The sequence below is a fragment of the Pithys albifrons genome, chromosome Z, assembly GCF_047495875.1.
Source record: "Pithys albifrons albifrons isolate INPA30051 chromosome Z, PitAlb_v1, whole genome shotgun sequence".
Classification (NCBI taxonomy): Eukaryota; Metazoa; Chordata; class Aves; order Passeriformes; family Thamnophilidae; genus Pithys; species Pithys albifrons.
This window is the reverse complement of record NC_092497.1, coordinates 72,660,425-72,683,014: the sequence shown is the minus strand read 5'-3', so window position 1 is coordinate 72,683,014 and position 22,590 is coordinate 72,660,425. Positions and strand designations below refer to the sequence as shown.

Here is a 22,590-nt window from a genome sequence, read left to right as displayed (position 1 = left end):
AAAGAAAGTAGTTTAGAAAATTTAAGCTCAATTCAGCAACTTGTGAAACATTTCCATGCAGGAAAAGACATTATGATAACAACAAATTTCCCATACAATCACTGAAAAAAAATTCAATATAATAGATAGGCAAGCATTTGGTTACCTATTTAGACTGTTAAGTTTTCAAGTTTTATTTTTATTTTCACTAGCTTACCAGGGCATTTTCTTTTATTTCCAGATTTTTCAGTGCTACAGCTCCTAAAAGAAAAGAATCCAATAAGTAAAACTGCAACAATCAAAGTAGTAGTGGTGGATACTAAACATCCCAAAGTCTGAATCCGTTGGTTATAGAAGCCCAGAAAACAAGGGGACTGTGTATGTCTTAAACATCAACAGCCAGAGAGCTGTGGAGGCAACCAAGAACTTTTGGTAAAAACACACTGCAAGAAAAAACAGGATGTGAAAGGAAAAGGGGGCCATACAGAGGTAAGGCAGAACTTTTCTGCCATAAAGGTCTGTGTTATGACTCCTGGAGATGAGCACAACACAGTACAGCACAAGCACAGGAATGAGGTCAAGAAGTGGACATGGACTGTAAACCAAACGTCAGTGAGTGAGGAAGGATCAAGACCACCAAAGACCCTCAAGGCCCACTGATCCATTCCCAGAAAAGTCTGGAAGAATGTACAGCACCTGACAATTCATTTGCATTAAAAAAAAGAAACTTAGCTCAAGGGTGAGGAAACCTAAACTATAAAAAAGGTATTCTCCCAAAGCACAGGCATCCCATCAGCCACACTGACACTGGAGCCAGGACTAGTGATCTTTCTTTTTTTCTCTCTCCCTCCCTCTCTTAAATCTTTCTTTTCTTTCACCCCTACCCCTTATCAAAAAATCTACCAACTTACACCAAAATCCATGCTGTGTGTATAATTTAATAACAAAACGTTTTAAGTTTTTACAGACACTGATTTTTGTTGTTTCATTTTGACTATAGGCACCTATGAATTTTGGGTTCTCCTTCCCCCTTTACAGTGGGATGCCACAGTGGTCCATGACTCTTTGCTATGGAAGATAATCATCTTTCATGAGTATCTGGGGTGTAGGTATGGATAAGACTGTTCATTCACACTACAAATCTGAGATTTTCTCATTTTGTATGTCCATGAAAAACAAACATATTCCTCAAAATAAAAATGTTGGAAATAACTGCCACACTTTCTAAGGACCCATTTTGAAATTAAAAGTTTTCTTCTTTTTCCTCAACCATCTGCTTCCCATGCTTGTAGAAATCCAGCAAAATTCACTGTTAGTGAATTTTTAGCCCTCAACAATTTTACATTTGCAAGTTTTTTTTTTATAGGCTTACAAAAGTTCTTTGGAATCATTTCAGTAATCTAATTTTTAAATGTCTTAGGACAAAAGTCAATTTCAATACACTTTCAAAGCACAAAATTTGAATTGCAAGACTGGTTTTTACAATACACTTTACATGAGACACTTGCCATAAGACAGCAACACTGAAAGGGAGCAGAAAACTCACAACTTAAAAAACATGCACATAGTCTGAAGTTCTATCTTCTGCAAATTGTACAAGATAAATGGAGCATCTGTAATGGTTACTTTCAAATTAATTGTACAGTGTTAACTCATGCACGTGGAACAGACACCTGATACACCTGAGCAGGGGCATAAACGAGATTCAGGAAATCAGAAGCAGACTACGGGCCTGCAAAGAAATACAACTTGAGATTGAAAATTAAGATTTAATTGACCTAAAAATGTTTTTGTTTTGGGATGCATGTTAGAAATAGCAATACGTCTGGGGAAACAGGAGCTTCAACTGCAAGACATATTCTTGCAAGAAATATTCTTGCAGTTATACAGTACTAATGGCATTAAACAACTGCTCAAAGTACCACCAATTTTAGCAAATTAGACACAAATCTCAAAAATGGCTAAATTAGAAGAGTTGCCTCAAGTTGCTGACCAGCTCTGGAAGAGCTGATCAGGTAAACTAATCCATCTGTCTTTTAGCACTCACAGAATACTATGAAGTTTTTAATATTACAACTTTTCCATTGCAACAATTTATAATCACTTTATGGTAGTATCCAGTAAAACTGACACACCACAGGATCACAAAATATGGCAAGTTGGAAGGGAGCCACAAGGATCATGAAGTTCAAAAGCCCAACCCTAAGCCCTGCATGGGACCATACCCAAGAGTCACACCATGTGCCTGAGGGCATAATCCAAAAGCTTCTTGAACTCTGTCAGGTTTGGGGCTGTGAACACCTCCCTGTGGAATCTGTTCCAGTGTCCAGTCACGTGTAGGGTGAAGAACTTCTTTCTAAGATCCATCATAAAGCTCTCCTGACACAACTTCAAGGCATTCCCTTGGATGCTGCTACTGGTCACCACAAAGAAGAGATCAGTGCCTGCCCCTCCTTCTCTTCATGAGGAAGTTGTAAGTCCAATGAGGTCTTCCCTCAGTCTCCTCCAGGCTGAACAGACCAAGTGCCCTCATATGGCTTCCCCTCAAGGCCCTTCACCATTCTTTGGTGCCCTTCTCTGGATGCTCTCTAATGGTTTTATATATTTCTTATATTGTGGTGCCCAAAACTGCACACAATATTCAAGGTGAGGCTGCCCCAGTGCAGAGCAGAGCAGGACAAACCCCTCCCTCGATCAGCTGGTGATGCCGTGCCTGATGCCCTCCAGGACATGGTTGGCCCTCCTGGCTGTCAAGGCACTGCTGACTCATATGCAACTTGCCATCCACCAGGTTACCCCCCCAGGTACCTTTCCATGGCACTGCTTTCCAGCACCTCATTCCCCAGTCTGTATGAACATCCAGAGTTGTCCCATTCCAAGTGAAGAATCTGGCACTTTCCCTTGTTCAACTTCATACGGTTGGTGATTGCCCAGTTCTCTGACTTGTCCAGGTCTCCCTGCCTTCAAGGGAGTCAACAGCTCCTCCCAGTTTTGTGTCATCTGCAAACTTGCTCAGTATCCCTTCCAGTCCTGCATCCACATCATTTATGAAGATATTGAAGAGCAGAGGGTCCAAGATGCAGCCCTGTGGAACCCCACTAGTGAGAGGTCATCAGTCTGATGCCACTGTTACCCTCTGTGATCAGCCCATGAAACAACTGCTCACCCAGTGCACAATGTGTTTCGCCCACTTTGTGCTGGACATTTTGTCCAGAAGGATCCTGTGAGAGACAGTATCAAAAATTTTACTGAAATCCAAAAAGATTCCATCAGCTGGCCTCTCTTGATCACCTAGGTGGGTTACCTTGTCATAAAAGAAATTAGGTTTGATAAGCAGGACTTTCCTCGCATGAAGCCGTGCTAGCTGTGACCAGTGACCACTGCTGACATCAGCCCCTCCAGAGAAATACTACATGCAGAAGGATGTTTTTTGGTATCTGGTGGGTTTGCTTTTAAGCCCTAAAATACACACATCTTGCCAGGAATAACAGAAAAGGAGAAAAAAATATACAGCTAAAGACAGCATTCCCAACATCACCCTATAACTACTCTAGTGACTATAAATACATAGTCCTTGTAGGTAATACTAAGGTGACAGTTTTATATACCACTGGGTTCAATACTATTCTACAATTATTCCCTGATAACATTTACTCTGCAGACACCACTTTAATACTAAAAAACCCGCTTGCTTCTCCAAGAAGACATAACTAATTGTAATTATATTCATGGCAAGTAATTCTAATGGTATCCAGAACAAAGGTTCAGGTTTGTGACCAAGTCACCAGGCACAACGTGCCATCTCTGCATGTCAGGTGAGCCACGGTAAAAACATTTACATAGAAACTGTGAGACTACATGACACATGAAGCAGTTTAACTGGGTTGAATTTCTTCACTTTCACTGATGGATAAGTCAGCATGCCCTCTCATTTATCAAGGGTCTGCCTCATGCCACATTACAGCTGAGGCACAGTAACTTAAGCTACAATAATCTGGGGGTCCTGATGCTTCCAAAAACAAAGTACTGCAAAGTGAGTGAGGATTATCTTAAACATTTATAAACAATACTTTGTGATGGCAAAACAATTTCTCATTTTGTCTGAGCACATCATAATGGCAACCAATAAACATAATGATTCAAACACAAAGACTTTGACAATTCCACATCAAATGCTGGGATTTGGAAGTGGAATAAGCAATTCTTTACTGTTTTTCCGATACCTAGGATTTTAGTTAAGAAGTTTAAGGTTTTAGTTAAAGTCCTTAGGAGAGATAGTGTCCTAGTTCAGCAGGAGGGACCAGTTAACACTGTGTGGGGGTGATTAAAGCTGTGTATTCTACCCCCTCTATTCATTCCCCAAGGACAATGGACCATTAGCAGCAGCTGCCCAGGGAGTCATTAGCACTTTCACACCCAGCCTGAGGGGGCGGAGCTGCTAATGGGCCATCAACAGTTCAACACCCCCTGGCTCCCAGAGTTAATCACCCATTGTGTGAGTCCCCGCCCAGGGGGAGGGACTGGGTGCTCCCTGAGGGTACATAAGTGGTGGGTAAGAAGACCTCGGGGACTTCTCGTTGGATCCAGAGGGGCAGCAGGACCTCGACAGGAGGAGACCTCGACCAGACTACAGCCATCACTTGCACCAACAGGTTTTTCACTTCCTTTTGCTGGGGACTTGGGAGAGCCACAGGGGTCTCAGCACAAGGGCAAACAAACCCCCTTGGGTTTGTGCCCCAGGACACTGGGTTATACTGCTGGGGTTTTGTGAGTTGGAAGCAATTTCCCTTTTGTGTCAGTGTATTTACTGTAATATTACTATTAAATTTTAGCTCTGACTTGTAATCTCTCTCGTGGTGAGTTCATTTCCCCTGCTGGTTTGCCTTTAGAACAGCACAGATAGCTATTAGACAAACTCAAAACATCCCAATTTTAGTATAAAATTACTGAAACACATTTATTAAAACATGACAGTTTACTTGCAAAAACCTCAGTTGTGGGTCTGACCACAGTGAACGGACTATCAAAGCACACGAAAAGCTAAAAGAGGCACTTTGTTTAGTATATTTATGCAACCTTTCTTTTTCCTACACATAAGAGACAGCACAAGAAGTAGATTGATTAGACATTCCTGCAAGTAAACAGGATCTATTTCCACAGCTACCACACCCTGAACAGCGTGCACCAATTCTAACACTCACAGTTTGAAATGAAGTCACTGACCACATCAGTATTCTCTTTTATTGCCAAAATTTAGTCTTTACCACACTCAGCCACTTCACTTGCAATGAAATGTAGATCCAAGTGCTACTGCACTGAATCCTGACTGTTCTGTTGGGGGTGGGAGGCAAAAAATCTAAACCCCCTCATAAACAGAAGTAAGAAAATCAGGGAGGCTTGTTACAGGACATAACACAGCTAACAGACTTTACTATCTTGGAGCACTAATGGCAGATTTTCATTGCAACTTGGTTTTGTTGCTGGTTGGTTGGGGTGTTTTGGCAGGGGTAGTGTATCCTTGTTGGGAGCAATTGGATGTTTTGATGACAGAAATGCATCCAATGCATGGTTAAAAATTACTCAGTTAAGCAACCTTGAAAACTGTATATGCAAGTAGTTGGAGTTGTATAAATATCTACAGTTAAACATTCAGGCTAACAGCCAAAATAATAATAAAAGCCAGAACATTTATAAATAACTATAGCACAGTCTAGGATTTATTTAAGCTACACTATAAAGCAAATTCTTACACTTGCTGATCCCCAGACATTGTAAATAATTCAACAAAAGCAAACAGTGGTCAAAATTCTGGAATAAATATGTTTATAATTCTGATTTTAGATATTCAAAATAGCTTCATGGATTTGATTGCGTGAACCAATGTCTACTACCAGGGACGTAGCTTCCAAGAAGAGATCTAGAAAATACAATAACAATGAGTAAACAATTTCACAAAAAGGTCTACCTGAAATTTTGTTAGGGTTGTAAACAGAAGTTAAAGAAAGGGAAGAAAATTAATCCACTTCAAAATCCTGCAGATTTTACCTTATTAATCTGTGCTGTCTTGTATATCAGTGGCAGGGAGAAGGAAGGTAAATGAGAGAAAGAGATGAAAAGCGAGAGACTGAAAACACCTTAGCTGGAATCTGATCAGTAACCAACACTACTGCTCACGTATTTTAACAGCATTTCTACTCTTCACCAACAGCACTGTCAGCTTGTGAATCCTTCTGACCACTTACACAAACAGCTGCCTTTGCCAGGTTTCTCCCACTTAAATTTATGCTGTTAATTATTCCTGTTTAAGCATAACTTCCATTGTGAAACAGGTCACTGAAGGCAGCAAAAACTACCAGATATTATTCATCCCTCAAGTGAATTCAAACCAGTATTATGTAAGGGGAAGGGGGGAGGTTGCACCTGCTATTTATATGTGCTAGCACCTGCTATACCTAGGCAAGACAATGTATGCAAAACTAGTCACCTTTTACTATAATAATAGTTGTAGCAAAAAAAAAAATGTAAAAAGTGTATGCTTACAAATGCGTCAGTTATCTGCCTATACCATCTTAATAATGTAGCTGCCCTGCTAAAACACAACAGTATTCAAATAATAAGTTGAGTAAGACATGCTTGAGGCATTACCTAATAAGCAGGTCTGCCAAGTCAACAGAGAATTAAGTATTTTAAAGGGCACTGCAGAGGGTCTGGCCAAGACACTGAATGAAAAGTTATTTAGAAACAGACTTGAAAACAGTGACATCATGAACTTTGATGAAACTGTTTCATCTCTCAATACTGTTTGGAAACCTCTTCAGCATTTCATTTCTTGTCAAAGATAGCTGGATACATCTCACATTGCTGCAAGCATATTTTAGATATTGAAGTTCAACTTGACAGGGTCTAGAGCATTCAAAAATACCTAACTTAGCTAAACACTTGTCTAACATGCTTAGAATCCAAGTCAAGTACTTACACACTTCTTAACCCAGCTCACTGAAACTATCTTTTCAAGAGAAGACCAGAACCAGAAAAGGTTTAAAACACAGTCCTTTCCAGCACCAGCTATCGCTTTCCATGATGGCTGCCTAACACAGCAGCCTTTGACTCTGCTTCATACTAATGGAATTCTTTAGAACACGATTTCCTTCCCTGTTACACCTTTACTTTGTGGGGTGGTCCGGTGGTGTAAAGGAGAGCACTCTGGATTCTGAATCCCAAGGATCTGAGTTCGAGTCTCAGTGGGGACCGTCCCCTGGGCAGTTAAAGACTTCCTGCCATCACTAGACTTCCCATTTACATAAGACGCTGTATCTTAGTACGTGGCCAAGTACCAGAACAGGGAGAGGAAACCTCAAAAAGGCATGCAATTTTAATTAAATTTTCAGCCAGGTTCATAGTCCCAAAATGTATAGATTGCATGCTTTGGAGAAATCTTTCAAAGAAATTACAGAGAAATTCAGCAGAATAGAAGAAAACTGGCCTATTCAGTTTAAAAATAGCCATGCAGCTAGTATCGTTTTTCAAACAAAATTCATCCAATCCCAAAAGATCTTGGATGTTCAGCAGGGTCAACCCTGGTTAGTACCGGGTGCTGTGACAGTCCCAAGGACTTCACTGTCACTGTCCAAGCTCGCTCGGCCATGGCAAATGGACCTGAGGAGTTAAAAGGTGGGGCCAGTTCTGTGCATGCTGAGCCTCACCTAAAAAATTCCCTTCACAGGCTGGAAGGGCACACCCACATGGGGAGAGCCCTGCCCAAATCTTCCTTCACGAAGTCTGGCCATACATACATTTTTTCTGAGTCTTGGCCTCTCCAGCAGCGGCCTTACAAGTTCAAATTACCTATTTTTACTTTATACATTGTCCTACCTTCTCGTTTCTGCATGGTCTTTAATATTTCAGGTCATTCAGTATTTGCAACTCTCTCAGCCATGTGTGTGTGTGTGTCTCGGCTTCTCAAACGAAGATTTGGGAAGGGCTGTCCCCCCACGTGCCCTTCCAGCCTGCACAGTGGATATTTTAGGTGAGGCTCAGCGTGCGCAGAACTGGCCCCACCGTTTAAGTCCTGAGGTTCATCTGCCACGGCCGAGCGAGCTTGGACAGTGCCAGTGAAGTCCTCAGGACTAGAACCTACAGCACCCGGCATTTCCCAGGAGGTCTCCCATCCAAGTACTAATCCAGGGCTGACCCTGCTGAGCTTCTGAGATCTGACGGGATCGGATGTCAGGGAGGCATTTAACTGCCTCAGCCATGAATGTTTCCATATATCTTCCTTTAGCATTAAGACCAACATTTTTACCCTTCAATCTGAGTTTTAATAAGAAAAATGAAAAAGGTTCTGTAGTTATTTCTGTGTTCATGTATTTTTTTGAGCAGCAGCATCATAAAACTTTACTACACAGATTGAATCTGGATAGCTTTAATACAGTATGATGAATTCTCTCATTTATGCAAAACCAAAGTTAATATTAAGTATGCTCATTAAAAGCTCATTAATAAAGTTCTCAAACTTACAGGAGCTGAAACTTAGTAAGAGTAGGTTTTATACATATATTCAGTCTATCAACAGGTTACCATTCTTAATTCAAACAGGCTAGCTATAAAATACCACAAGGCCATAACTTGCTCTCTACAGCATTTTAAAAAATAAAAATTCCCTTCAGTATTTAATCATTCAGAGGCAAAAAAAAATCATGCCTTTTTAAATTTAAGATAAAGATATATAGCACTTGTGGCCATTTGTTACAGGTTAAAAACAAACCTAGAGACAATTTGCCTTTTTTTTCCTTTCATTTTAATTCCTATTCAAATATTTAATGAATTTAGGACAACTTAAATTCAATCCTACATGATTCATGTAAAACTTAGCAATTTTACCATGACACACAAACTAAAATGCTGCATAAAAACACACAGCAGTAATGGAAATGTTTTCAGAGCATGCAGACAAGCAGGTCAAACTATTAAGTTTATGCAAAATATGAAAACAAAAAATAGTCATGTTTTTTAAATAAAAAAACCACCTTAGTACCAAATTTTAGAAATTAGCAAGACAAAAAAGTTCTAAGTAGACTTTAGATACACTGTGAGTGTAGGGATCTGCTAATCAGTGATGGACTCCATATAAAAACAGTATTACTACAAATAGCTACTGCCCTTTAGCCAGGAGAATGCAATTTCCAGGTCCTTTGAGATATTTGGAATGAAAGAAATATTGTAGATGCACAGACTATTAAACACAGTTTAAATTGCAAAAAAACATGTGGCAGACCACGAAAAAATAAACTCCATTAGGTGATGCTTCACCAGTGCTACACAGCAGTTCTGGGCCTCTCAGAGAAAGGCAGAGATAGCATCACATACCAATTTTCACAATAAGCAAGTAAACAGGCTGAGTAGAGGAAAAAAATAGTTTTATTCTAGTACATAAGCACTGTGCTGAGATATGAGATATTCTATTAAACAAAAATACACTAAAGCCTCTAAAATACGAGAACTACCCGAGGAGCAAATAATAAAAAAAAATGCACATGAAAAAATATTAACAGATGAATATCAAAACTTCAAAGTAAAGCTTATTGGGATTAAAAAACAAAGTGACAGTTGATGTGCATATAATGTGATAAGAGTTGCCTCACAGAGGCAAAAGGTGCCATGAGTAACCACCAGCAATCTACAGAGCTGGAAAAATAAGTTTTTACTTTTTTGTAATGTACAAACATTGCCCAAAACATTTCCAAAATGTTCCATATTGTATATTAAATATTCTGCCTGCCCTTTCTGAACCCAAAGAGGAAACTATAACAACTTCAGAACTTAAGTACACAAATGAAACAATTAGTATGGCACAGTTTTGCTAAAAGATGCAGTAACTCAAACTTTTCAAATAAAAATCACCTATTTGGTAACAGATATGCTATACTGAGCCTTACTGCTATAGACCAAGGACTACTACTTTCTCTCCAGCAGTTACATATGGTGTTGCACTGTTAAGACTCCATATAGAGACTGAACTTTACAAAGACCCTACAAATGCCTGGACTAACTGAGGGAAAATTACTCCAAATATGAAACCAAATAAGGATGCCATTTCAGAAGACAGAAGTGCAAAAAGAAAATTGTCCATGATGCAAAAAACTCCAGGAGAAGCTTTCAAAATCTCATTAATGTATAGAGCAGCAAAGAATGGAATTGCATGTAGGAAACAACTCGGGGATGCTTCACACCTATAGATGTATAAATACATCTGTAAAAAAGCCTGAACTTCTGTGTTTGCTTTTGCTGATGGTGCAGATGCCTGGAATGCACACTGGAAACAGAGCTAAAAGCGTTCAGTGCACACACATCTGATAATTGTCTGGATCTGACAGACCTTTGACACCATCTTCTTGCACATACCTTATTAAAGGGACCTCGGGAAAGTACATTCAAACTTTCCTGCCTTCACAACTGGCATGTTAATTTAATTCTAGAGACCACTGCTTACCTCGCCTAGTATAGCTGGCCATCGCCTCTGCAAACAACTAAGGCAGTCTTTACTCCTGTTTTTTTAAGGCTAAAAGTGACAAATATTCTAGACCTAAGGAAGACACCATCAACAAGAAACGGAACGTCACCATCGTTTGCAGAGACGCCGCTCACTCCCACGAGCACGACCCTCACACTAAAATGCCATCCAAACCCCTGGCGTTTATGCTCAGCTTATTTCCGGCCGACAAAATAGCCAGTTTCGCATTCCCGCAGAGCTGGGTCAGGCTCCCGGCTCCGAGCTGCCCGCCCAGCCCGTTCCAAACTTTCCGCGACAGCCAGAAGCACTGTGGCCAGCCAAGGTCCGTGCCCATTAGGAGACAGCACGAGCACCTCCATACGGATAAACAAAACCCTCCAACACTTCGCCAGGGTTCTCCTTCTCCCCAGCCACCTGCTTCTCCGCAGCTCCACCCTCCAGGCCGCTCCCGCTGCCGCAGCTGGGGGCTCCGGGCCCCGCCCGCCCACACGGATATATTTGCGCGGCCGGGAAGGTGGAGGGCGGCAGTGCTGTCGGGCAGGCGGCCCGGCCAGGGCACAGCGCCCCGGCCTCCTCCCTTCTGCCGGCGGCAGGGCGAGCCCGGACGGGCAGGAAGGGACGCGGCGGCGGAGCAGGGCGGCCCGTACCTCCCCAGATGCCCAGCTTCAGCTGGGAGCTGTCCAAGTTCACCACGTAGTCGCCGAGGAAACGGTTCAGGACGTCCACGACCAGCGACTCAAACACCATTCTGCCCCCGCCGCCTCGGCAGCAGCGGCTGCAGCGCCGCCGCCCCCTCTCCTGCCGCCGCCCCCTCTCCTGCCGCTCCGCGCCGCGGCTCCAGTGCCGGCCCCGCCCCGCCGGGAGGAAGGGGCGCGGCTTGCCCGGGCCTACGGGAGCCTGCGGGATTCTGCGGGAAGCCGCCGGGGACGCGCAGCTCGGGCCGGGCGTCTTCGCTCCCGTGGTCTCTCCTTACGTACAGAGGTTGGGGGAAAATGCGAGGGTTTCGCGCTGGATACTCTTGTCGCTTAAAAGGTATTAGTTATTACAGAATCTTTCAGGTTGTAAGGAATCACAGTGGGTCATCTGGTCCAACCTCCCTGCTCAGGCGGCGTCATCCCAAAGCACGTGGCAGGGGATTGTGTCCAGATGGTTCTTGAATAGCTCCAGAGAGGGAGACTTCACAACCTCTCTGGGCAAGATTTTCCAGTGCTTGGTCACCCACACGGTAAGGAAGTTCTTCCTCATATTCAGGTGGAACTTCTGTACATCTGTTTCTGGCCATTGGCTGTGGTCCTGTTCCCTCAGCACCACTGAGAAGAGCCTGGCTGTGTCCTCTTTGACACTCTCCCTTCAGACACTTGTATACATTAGTGAAATGCCCTCTCAGTTGTCTCTTCTCCAGAGTGAAGAGTCCCAACTCCCTCACCCTTCCTCATAAAAGAGATGCTCTTGTTCCTTAATCACCATTTTGCCCTCCAGTGGACCTATTAGTTTGTCTAAGGAATTTGATACAGGGACCCCTCAAGAAAATGGATTTTATCCCTTCTCAATAAAATTATTATGGTCTTTACTAATTTTTAATCAGACCTGTACTAACTTTGTATTTTATATTAGTTTTGATTTTAGCTTGTACCTTTGTTGGTTATCTTAACCATGGATAGCTTTAGACAAAGAGGAATTTAACCCTGTATCTGTAAGATGAACTTCAAGAAATAAACCATGAGAGGCTAAAGGCTAAGAAATAAATGAGAAAACCTTTCTAGGTTGAGGCTTGAAGCTGTAACATTGTTTAGTTAAAAGGAAATAAAGGGCTGCAAAGAGAAGAGCAGCCCATAAGATCTGTTAAAAGTAACCCAAAATACACTGCTTAACTTTGGGGAGGGGTTATCAGTTGTAAGTAAGTATTTAAACCTGGAAACAAAAGTCTCATGAACATGTCTTTGGTGAAGTTACCCCACATGTTCCCAGCATTGAAAGAAAGGAAGGATTTTGTTCTATTCTATGGAACTTCAATGAACTCAAATTTAGATGTGAGGTAACCATAAAGGTTTGTTGAATATTTTGCTCCCCCAGACTAAACAAGTATAGAAATTACTGCATCTCTGAACTGTTCAAAAATGGCTGAGCTATTACTGGTATAATGACTAAAGCAAGCTGAGAGTCTGTCTCCAAAGAGCTTGACTCTCAGGCTGTTTTCCAGCTTGGGTGTCTCCCAGATCACACTGAAATACCTGGGCCATGTTTGCTCTGAGCAGGTGTGTTGAGGTCCTCTGTGTGCACAAGGTTTGTTAAGGAAACTTTCTACTCTGACCATTCACAAGACTCCTTGGCAGCCACACTCCCAGCTCTGGAACTGAAGGGCCTTCACAGCAGACAGCTCCCTCTTGACTCCCTGTACACCCCTCACTCACACAAGTCAGACCAGGCTTTCTTACAGGTTCAACCCCAAGTTTCCCTTAGCAGCATCTCAGATGTAAAGCAATTTATTCCCAGTGCAGTAACACAGAAACAGCTGAGTGCCTACAAAGAGGGACCCCCAGCCAAGGAACCTCTGGACTTTTATACTTTCACAGTCCAAGCTGTGCAAAAGTCTTGCTCTTCCTCCTAAGTCTTCAGTTCCTGCTGTGTCCATCCGCTTGGCTGGCTTCATGCCCTTTGTTAACCAAAGGATTGGCAGTTCACAGCCTCTTGCCTCTGAAACAGAGCAAAGGTCCAAACTCAAAGAGTTAACATAAAACATAGTCTCTGAAACTAGCCACAGGAAATATAGCTAGAATGGGACCCAGGTTTGGGAGTTATCCAAAAGGTGGACCAGGAGTCTGTCCAAAATAATACGAAATATGCACACAATAGCATAGAAGGGAAAGGCATGGACAGAGCACAGGACAAGCTGACCTGGAGGAAGAAGAAATTTCAAACACAGCATTTGGAACGATCTATATTAAAATCAGCAAAATTCACTAGGAGTTGAAAAGTTTATGATGAAGAGAAGTAAAAATACGACCCCTACCAGATGAAGTAACAGGAACTACCCCCACAATATTCCTCAAAATGATGACTCCACCCCTGACGCCGCCTGGACTCTGCCTGCTATGAATATTATAACTGTGTGTTGCAACATATGAATATGCATGTAAAAATGATGTAACCTCTCACAGAAACTGTATAAATACTCTAGCTTTGCACTGCTGACTTCAGAACTCTTTTGTCCCATGCCAATTGAGGAGTTCCCCAATGTTGCCTCAATAAATACCTTACTGCTTAAAGAATGAAGCTATGTCTCTAAGCAGTGTCATTGTGCCTTTTTTGGGGCATCACCTCTGGCTCCCATCCAGAGCTCAATCTGCAGCTTGCTAACTGAACTGCCTCTACCGCCATCCTCTGCCATAGGGCTTTCTTCACTTATGGCAGGAAGAGTAGAATTATCCTCCAACTTGTTCCTGAAACTGCAATAGTTGAGTTTGAAATTAACGTAAAATATTTTATTGATAAGAAAACCCCTGCATTTCTATAGCATGGGTATTAGATTTCCATGGCAAGTTTGTGGGGATGGAGTGCTGCCTTTCTGAGAAGAGCCATGGGACAGCCCTATGCTGGACACAACCAGTTCTATCTGCCTCACTGAGGCACTACTGGGCACAGCTGAGCCCCTCAAGAGTGATCTATCACCTTTGTGAGAACTTGTTTAAGAAAGTGTAAAGAACACTGTTGAGCAGCTGGGAGAGAAGTGAGAAAAACATGAGAAGCAGTGCTGCAGACACCCATATCAGTGGAGAAGGGGGAGGAGGTGCTCCAGGTGCAGGATCAGAAATGCCCCTGCAGCCAAAGATGACCATGGTGGAGCAGGCTGTTCCCCTCCAGCCTATGGATGACCACAGTGGAACAGATGCTCACCTGCAGCCTGTGTAAGACCCTACACCAGAGCAGGTGACTGCCGTGAAGCAAGCCACAGCCCATGGAGGCCCCACACAGGGACAACTTTTGTGGCATGAGCTGTGGTCCGTGGGGGATCCACACTGGAGCACTGAAAATTCTTCTCCTTGTTTTTGCCATGTGACAGGTAGTGCTTTCAAAATGGCTTTGACTCAAAGAAGCATGAAATGTAGTGAATAAAGCAGGATGAACCTCATTAGAGTGTCCCCTAAAACAAGAATTATATCAATCTTACAGGGCTATCAAAATTTTTGAACTATTTCTTGGAATATAGTTGCAGAATATAACTGCAACAAAACCACACGTTGCAGGGATGCCTTATTTCTAAGTCTTTCAGAGACACAAGATTTTTAATCTCCTTTGGAATCAGCTGAGTCATGGTGGAATGCTTTCTATACTTACACAAAGTTTTCCTCAGGACAAGGTGAAATTTCTATCAATTATACATGCAGCAATGTAGTAACTACTGCAAAGTGTAGCAGTCTTAATAAGTCCATAGTACTGATCCCAAACTGCTTAAATATTTTGAAACCCAAAGACAAAACTGCTCCAGAATTTTCTGTCTGATATTGCTATGCAATAAAAAGTCCAAGGTCTTCTTATCAATGAAACATTGCAGAAAAATTTGGAAAACAGTTCTTACAGTCCAAGGAACAAACTAGACAGTAATTATATCCCTCCTGCTGTCATCAAAGAAATGCATTCAGTGGTTCAGCAAAACAGGAATTTAAGAAGGCCAATAGCTGCCTGGACACTTTCACTGAGAAGACCCTGATCTTCTAGTTTTATTCAGAATTGTAGTCTAACACAGCAGTAAACAAAAGAGGTCTCTCTGGCATATCAGCAGATTTTCTAGTTGATTAAAAGAATTTATGAAGTACTATACTTACCATTATAAATACTTTCTTTATATTTAATATCAATAAATATAGTTTGCACCAGATTTCTGAATCTGCATTTTATTTTAAATTTGGTAAATCACTCATAAGCACTGAAAAGCAACATGACATAGAATGGAAAACAGAATTGGGGATACTATGTTTGCATGTGCAGAGTAATGCACATTTGTCTTACCATCTGGAACTAGTGTTGCAGGATAAATTTAAATGTGACACTGAGCATATTTCATTACATGTCCTTACCTGGTTCTTGACTCATGAAAGTACTTATCAGGAACCACGAGTCATTACAAATAAAACCCTGATTTCAATCAAAACCAATTGAGTTGTCTGAGAAATTATCATTGATGGAAACATTTAGTCTTTGTAAAGGATCACCATCTTCCCTTTGAGCCCAGTATGAAGTACATTACATATGTTTCTATTAGGCCCAGTTCTGATTTATTTTTGATGGGGATACTAGGATGAAACCTGCATATATTTCTTGCCATTAGAGGTGAGTTTATAAACTACACACATGTAGCACATAATTTCTATTGATTTTATGTGAAAAGGAGATTCAAATTTTAAAATATATGTCTAGCTAGATTGCAAATATTTGGCTAAATCCCAGATTAAGGGATTTTTTGTTGATTTTAAAATAAATATAGTCTTGTTGAAATAAAAATACATTTAATTTTTCTAATTCTTTATGTCTACTATGTTGAAAATGTTTAAAATCTTTTTTTGCACTTTAGACAAGTTACTATATTGAAATGGCTTGAATTTTATCTTTACCCACCTACCTGGAAAAACAAATTAGTTTAATTCAAGCTGTCATGTGAAAAGGTGAGATTTTCTGAAACCGTTGATGTTTGATTAGTTTATCAGCACCCTCAAACACTCACATTAACAGTTTACAGAAAACAACCTTTATTAATACAGTTAATAAAGATGAATTAATAAAGGTTTGAGGATTGCCAGTGATAGTATCTGACTGGAAAAACATATTTAAAGCAATGTGTTAGTTCAAAGAAACATACTAGCAAGTTCTAATCCCTAACAAAAGCAAGCTCAAGGTAATAAGTCAGTGCACATAGAGTACATTTTTTACCCAGTAGGCATCCAGGTTTTTTACCCAGTAGACAGGTTTAGCCTGCCAGCTGATCCCGGAAGTTATATGATGGAGCCTTCCCTAACTTCTTCCCATTCTCAGCTCACTTTTTTACTATTTCTTTACATTTAGGTGGAGTGTGAGTGACTCTAGTCATACATCTTACTCAGTGAGGGGTGTTCCTGCCTGGAGACGACTGTCTTGGTGTAGTACCTGAGATAACCTTGGGACAGGGACATGCATCAGTCCAAAGAGAGTGATTTTGTCACAGCTGCTGATTCAACAGCAGGGCATCTTCCTTAATCTTCCCTAGCTCGCAGCTGTGCAGTTTATAAACTAGAAAGTACCACTGAATTCCCTCCTCCTCAAAAGTTTTGGCAGAGGCTGGTGGCAGTGTCTCCCTGTTTAGTCCCCCTTAGATTGTGTGCGTGTGAGAAGTCAAGCATGCTGACTCTGTTCTGTCCAGGGAGAAGCAACTGTATTTTCCTCTATAATTTCCATACTGTTATCTTTTTACCCCAGTCATCTTCCCACACAAGCAGTATTCATGGCTTTTTCAGTTTGTCTGTCCTTCTCAGAGCAGACATATATCCAGGCTTCACAAGTGACAGAAGTAGAGATGTTTTTCTTTGAGGGAATTATGTAGAATTTCTTGTCAATTTGGAGTCTACAGAAGTGGCTGGCCTGAAAGCAAACCTAGAGTAAAAGATCTGAATGGAGACTGAGACAATATGGAGAGGCCCTATAGCCATATAGGAATAAGAAATCTATACTGCTGTGCACTTACAAACCTATGGATTACTGTTTCAGAGAGACAAAAATCTTTGACACATTTTAAATAATAGCAGTATCTCTCTCGAACAAACTGGTTGAAAGGATTTACTACTTAAAAATGTATATATATAATGAAAAAAAACCAATCCCAGATAAAGGATCACTTCTTTGTTTTATACTATTTGAGAGAAAATGTCTTCACCTTTAGTTCTTGCTCTACTGCTTTTATAGGTGATGGATTACTGAGGCCTATCAAAGCATCTTTGACCCCTTTTAAGTGTACCATTTCACTGAAGACAATGTCTTATTATATAAACAAAAAACCTGAGTTGAGAGTGGAAAGGGATGTGTGAAAGGACTACTCAGTTTGAACACATATAATACAACAACTGACCCACTATTAGAACACTTGATATGGTAAGACCTTTCATCCTTCAGGTTGTTAGACCCATATCAAACCTATTCCTCCTGTGTTTCTACTGTAATATCGGTGAATGCTTGATTATCCACCGATACGGTAGATCGGGTGGCGCTCCCAGGAGCAAGGCTCAAAGAGCAATGCGAATGCTCTCGAGGGGCAAGCTCCTTGGAAGCTCGGGGATGGCTCCCCCCGCTCCCAACCCGGCGACGATCCCCCGAAGGAAGAAGTCCACACAAGTCAGGAGTCCACGAAGAGACGCAAGGTTTATTGGGGTGCCCAGACTTATATAGGGGAGCATGGGACTGTCTAGAACATGGGCGGAGTAAGGGGAGGAGACAGGGAGGAGCGAAACATCTGATTGGTGGGCATGCAAATGACGGGGAGGAACAAGGGAAGAATCAATGGGAGAACATAACCATATGAGGGGAATGGTGCACTGCACCAACCGAGGACCAATCAGGAGAGGCTTGGCGGGAAAAATGCCCTAGGGGTTTGTGGGAAGAGAAACCTGGACAGGGATGACTAAGGGAAAAAGACAAGGGTAGCCATTTTGGGGTATATAACAATTAAACTGGGGAAATGTCCAAATAGCTCTTAAAGCCCTCGTGGTCTTTATCGAGCTTCTTCAACGCTTTTCCCAGTTCTTGCACTTCCGTGTCTTCATCCACCCAGCGTTTATAGTACTTCTGCCATTTGACGAAATCCTCGTCCACTAAGTTTCCTCCGACACTGTAACTCACAGGACTTTGGAAATCTGTTCTGACCCTTATTTTTCTAGTGTGGATAAAATACGGCATATTACTCTAGAGTTCCAATTGAAAAAAAAGAAATGTGAAAAAAAATGTCAGCAAGTTTAGCAGCTCACCTTAGAAGTGACACTTCCTGGACCATTACACACACTGAGCTGGGTTCCCAAACAGTCTGGTTTTACAGAAGCATTTGTTTTACTGTCTGTTTATGGAAGAGCAGCATTAGTGTCATTGCAAGTGATTGTCTTATCAGCAAAGTAAATAGAAGTGTTACCACTGATTCCAGTGTTCCCACTGATTACACACCACTGATTGGCACTGTGTAATGGGTCCTGCATACTTAAACTCTGTATTTGACATAACAAATTTGCACAAAAGAAACCAATGTAAATAAAATCAATCAGAGGACACAGATGCTATTGACAGAACTTCTCAGGATACATTACCTAATATTCATATGACACAGACCTCTTTTTGACACAAATGGCATATCTATATAATATCCTTAATTTTAAAAAATCAATTCACAGAACTCATTGGCCATCCTTACCTTTTGCTTTCTGTCCTCCATATAGGCACAGCACAGCGACAGTGTACATTCCTGCTGTGCTGCAGAGACAAATCCCCGCAATATGCTTTATATCCTGCACAATGTGGGGGCACCTTGTTTCTATTTATACATGATACATACATGTTGTGTTTTAATTAAACACTGAACACTAGTCTTCAATGAAGACTGTGCTTCCTCTGCTGCATTCACACTTCTGTTGTGCTAATGCAGCTGCACTTCTGCAATGCTGACAGTTGGTGGTAGTAGTAGCCGTCAAACAGTGGCTTGGTCACTAGATTTAACCTGTGAGAGTCTTGAGGGGGGAAAGTAGGAAGGCAGACAAGAGACAAAGCAAGTGTATGGTGTCAGATCTGAAGCTCAGTATATGGCTTAATGGGTTTTTTTTCCTGTTTAAATTGACCAAATGTCATGGTTTAACCCCAGCTGGCAACCAAGCACCGCCCAGCCGCTTACTCACTCCTCTGCAACAGGATAGGGGAGAGAATTAGAAGCGTAAAAGTGAGAAAACTCATGAGGTGAGATAAAAACAGTTTAATAGGTAAAGCAAAAGCCACACATGCAAGCAAAGAAAAACAAGAAATTCATTCACCACTTCCTGTGGGCAGTCAGGTGTTCAGTCACCTCTGGGAAAGACATAACAGTGACTTGAGAAGACAAATGCCATAACTTTGAACATCCCCCCCATTCCTCCTCCTTCCCTAACACCATATGATATGGGATATCCCTTGAGTCAGTTGGGATCATCTGTCCTAGCTGTGTCCCCTCCCAACTCCTTGTGCATCCCCCAGCCCACTCTCTGATGGGGGACTGTGAGGAGCAGAAAAGGCCTTGGAGCTATATAAGTGCTGTTCAACAGTAAAGAAAGCATCCCTGACTTACCAACACTTTTTCCACCACAAATCCAAAATACAACCCCATGCTAGGTGCTGTGAAGGAAATTAACTCCATCCCAGTCAAAACCAGCATACCAATACAGAAATACAATGCTTTATCATGAAGTGTGCGCTGCTGGGACTGTTTTGCAGTATCTGTATTTTGGGTCATAACCTGTGTTATGGGTCAACTTATATCAAGGTATTAAAGCCCAAAAAGACCTTAAAGGCAGAACATGACATTAAAAAACCAAAGCAAAACAAAATTTTAAAAGGTAGCAAAGTTCAAATGTTAGTGAGAAGTCTTAAATATAATGAAACCTCTGGATATAGAATTTGGAACTTGGTTTTTTTCTGACAATGCAAGAGTCAGAGCAAATGGATGATTTATCTAATAATGTGAAAGGCACCTGGAGTGGGAGAGCTGTCTTTGTTAAGTGATGGAGATGGCACCATCTGGTGGCTGTCCACAGATTTCTGAGCATAGTATTGGATTGATGGGCTCATACATTTTCTAGACATCCTATCCTGTCAGATCTCGGAAGCTCAGCAGGGTCAGCCCCGGATTAGTACTTGGATGGGAGACCTCCTGGGAAATGCCGAGTGCTGTAGGTTCTAGTCCTGAGGACTTCACTGGCACTGTCCAAGCTTGCTCGGCCATGGCAGAGGAACCTCAGGACTTAAACAGTGGGGCCAGTTCTGCGCACGCTGAGCCTCACCTAAAATCCACTGCGCAGGCTGGAAGGGCACACCCACGTGGGGACAGCCCTTCCCAAATCTTCGTTCGCGAAGCCGAGCCACACACACACACACACACATATTCAACAAATAATTACAGTTGATATTAATAATTTGAAGTTATTTTATGTCCCTTTTTGAATTAAATACACGGGAACAATGTAAATTATCTCAACACAAAGATAGTTGGAGTTGGAGTTGGCCCTGGATAGTTGCAGTGGAACTGGCCTTTGTTAAACACCCTTGGCAGTGCAGCAATGATCTAGCATGAAATTAGATAAAGCAAGGCTATGTAATCCTACCATATTGTTTATTCTTAGGTAACATAGGTAAAAGACCAAGAAGAGAAGACAGAACTTATTACAAAGACATTCTTGCAGGTTTTATCTCTGTCTAAAGGATAAGGAAGACACTGTAGATACTAAAAATAATTTCTAGAAGTCCTAAGGATTAGTGCCACTTTTGTGTCCCCTTTTAAAAAGTCATTGATATTGTAGTCTACATAGACGCCTTGTAGACAGGCCTTTGGAAAACATTTCTTCAGAGAACAATTTGGATGTGAAACACAACTATACACCTGCTGAAACAGGGTGTCAATGTAGCCATTTCTGCTCAGTCCAGAGGGACTGGAGCCACCATTGCTATGTCTTGCTTCCTGGTCTCTCTGCGCTGTTACTCACTCTGCAGTTCTAAATGAAGATACTTGGATTCCATGGCTCAAATGGCAAATCTAAATCCAGTAGTTCCCCTGTATGAGCTTCTTCATAGGAAATGGGTGTGGGAGAATGCTCAAGTTATGAAGATTGGAAGGGACATTTCAGAAAGTGGGCCTATGAAGATGACGGTGCCACAGATGAACCTGAATCAGACAAGCCAGAAAGACCAGAAACTTTTGTAGTGGAAGTTTAGAGTTGTGTGTTTCATTGTATGGTTTTCAGTTTAAAAGTTCTAGTGTTATGCCTCACAGTTGCTATCCCTCGCAGTTTTTCTCCCTATAGTCTTATCCCCAACATGTTGTCTTCTTCCCCTCGTAACTTTTTCCTGCCTTAGTCCTGACCCTTGACTTCCTATTTGCCCTCAGATTCCCACTTTGAGAGCTGTTTCCTGGTTAGATACTCCTGACCCTGTTTCCCATGCTCCACCCCTTTCTACGCCCAATCACCACCACCCATTTCTAACCACCCTATAAAAACCCAGGTTGTGCTCAATAAAGGGCTTTTCACTATTTTGTCTCCTCATGGAGTGGAGTGTGTAAGAGTTGTTTTTCCTCAGTCAACAGCTGTCAAATGGGTGTATGGGCACATATACTCCAGTTACAGGAGTAATGGACCACTGTAATTAAAATCCATATGACACTAAATGATATTATATGACACTATATAAAATCCATATAACACTAGAGCTCAATTAATTTTAAAAGACATGACCAAACTAGTCTAATTAAAGTCCATGGTTATTTTCTTCATTATATGAGAAAAGAACTAGAGTGAAAAAACTTCTGGCAACTTAGGATAAGTAATGGTTTAGGAGGCCTGAATCACTGATGTGAAGTAGAAGGGCCGTGTGGGAAACAGAGGAAGAAAAGCAGATACCTAGCCACCTTCAAAGAACAAATTTTGCATATACATTTTGAGCTTTGTCCCTTACTACTTGATACTGTGGCCAAAGCCACTTGCCCCTTACAAAGCAATGCCTGGTGTTAGTCAGTTTAATGTTGTCCTTTAACTTCATGTACAGTGAAATTTGTGTGTCATTATATAAGTCATTATGTATTGTCAGCAGAAATTTTCGTCTGGATTTGTACCATGAAACATTTTAGTTATCAAACTAAAAACTCAAAATTATGACTTTTTTTTTTCCTTATGAAATGATGAATGAAAAGTTGGTAACTGCTTGTTTAGATAATTCTAAAATTCTTTCTAATTCATGTACATCTGCCTGTAGCATGATTCTGTGACAAATATAAGTGTACTGTTTAATTTCCTTGATCAGTAGTAACAGTAGATTAATCAACACTGTACATTGTTGAATCACCTCTTCTTTAAACTTCT

General features: G+C 41.5%; 1 protein-coding gene across 3 annotated transcripts in view; it reads right to left on the bottom strand.

Annotated features, from left to right (window-relative positions):
- The window catches only part of VPS13A (vacuolar protein sorting 13 homolog A), a 103,810-nt gene extending 92,509 nt beyond the window's left edge, over positions 1–11,301 (bottom strand). For all 3 annotated transcript variants that reach the window (XM_071580810.1, XM_071580808.1, XM_071580811.1), the window contains exons 1-2: positions 11,137–11,301; positions 197–240 (exon numbers count right to left, since the gene is read on the bottom strand). In XM_071580810.1, coding sequence (XP_071436911.1) covers positions 197–240; positions 11,137–11,236 — 144 coding nt within the window. In that variant the 5' untranslated portion in view covers positions 11,237–11,301. The remainder of the gene's footprint in view (positions 1–196; positions 241–11,136) is intronic.
- Positions 11,302–22,590: the final 11,289 nt, after the last annotated feature.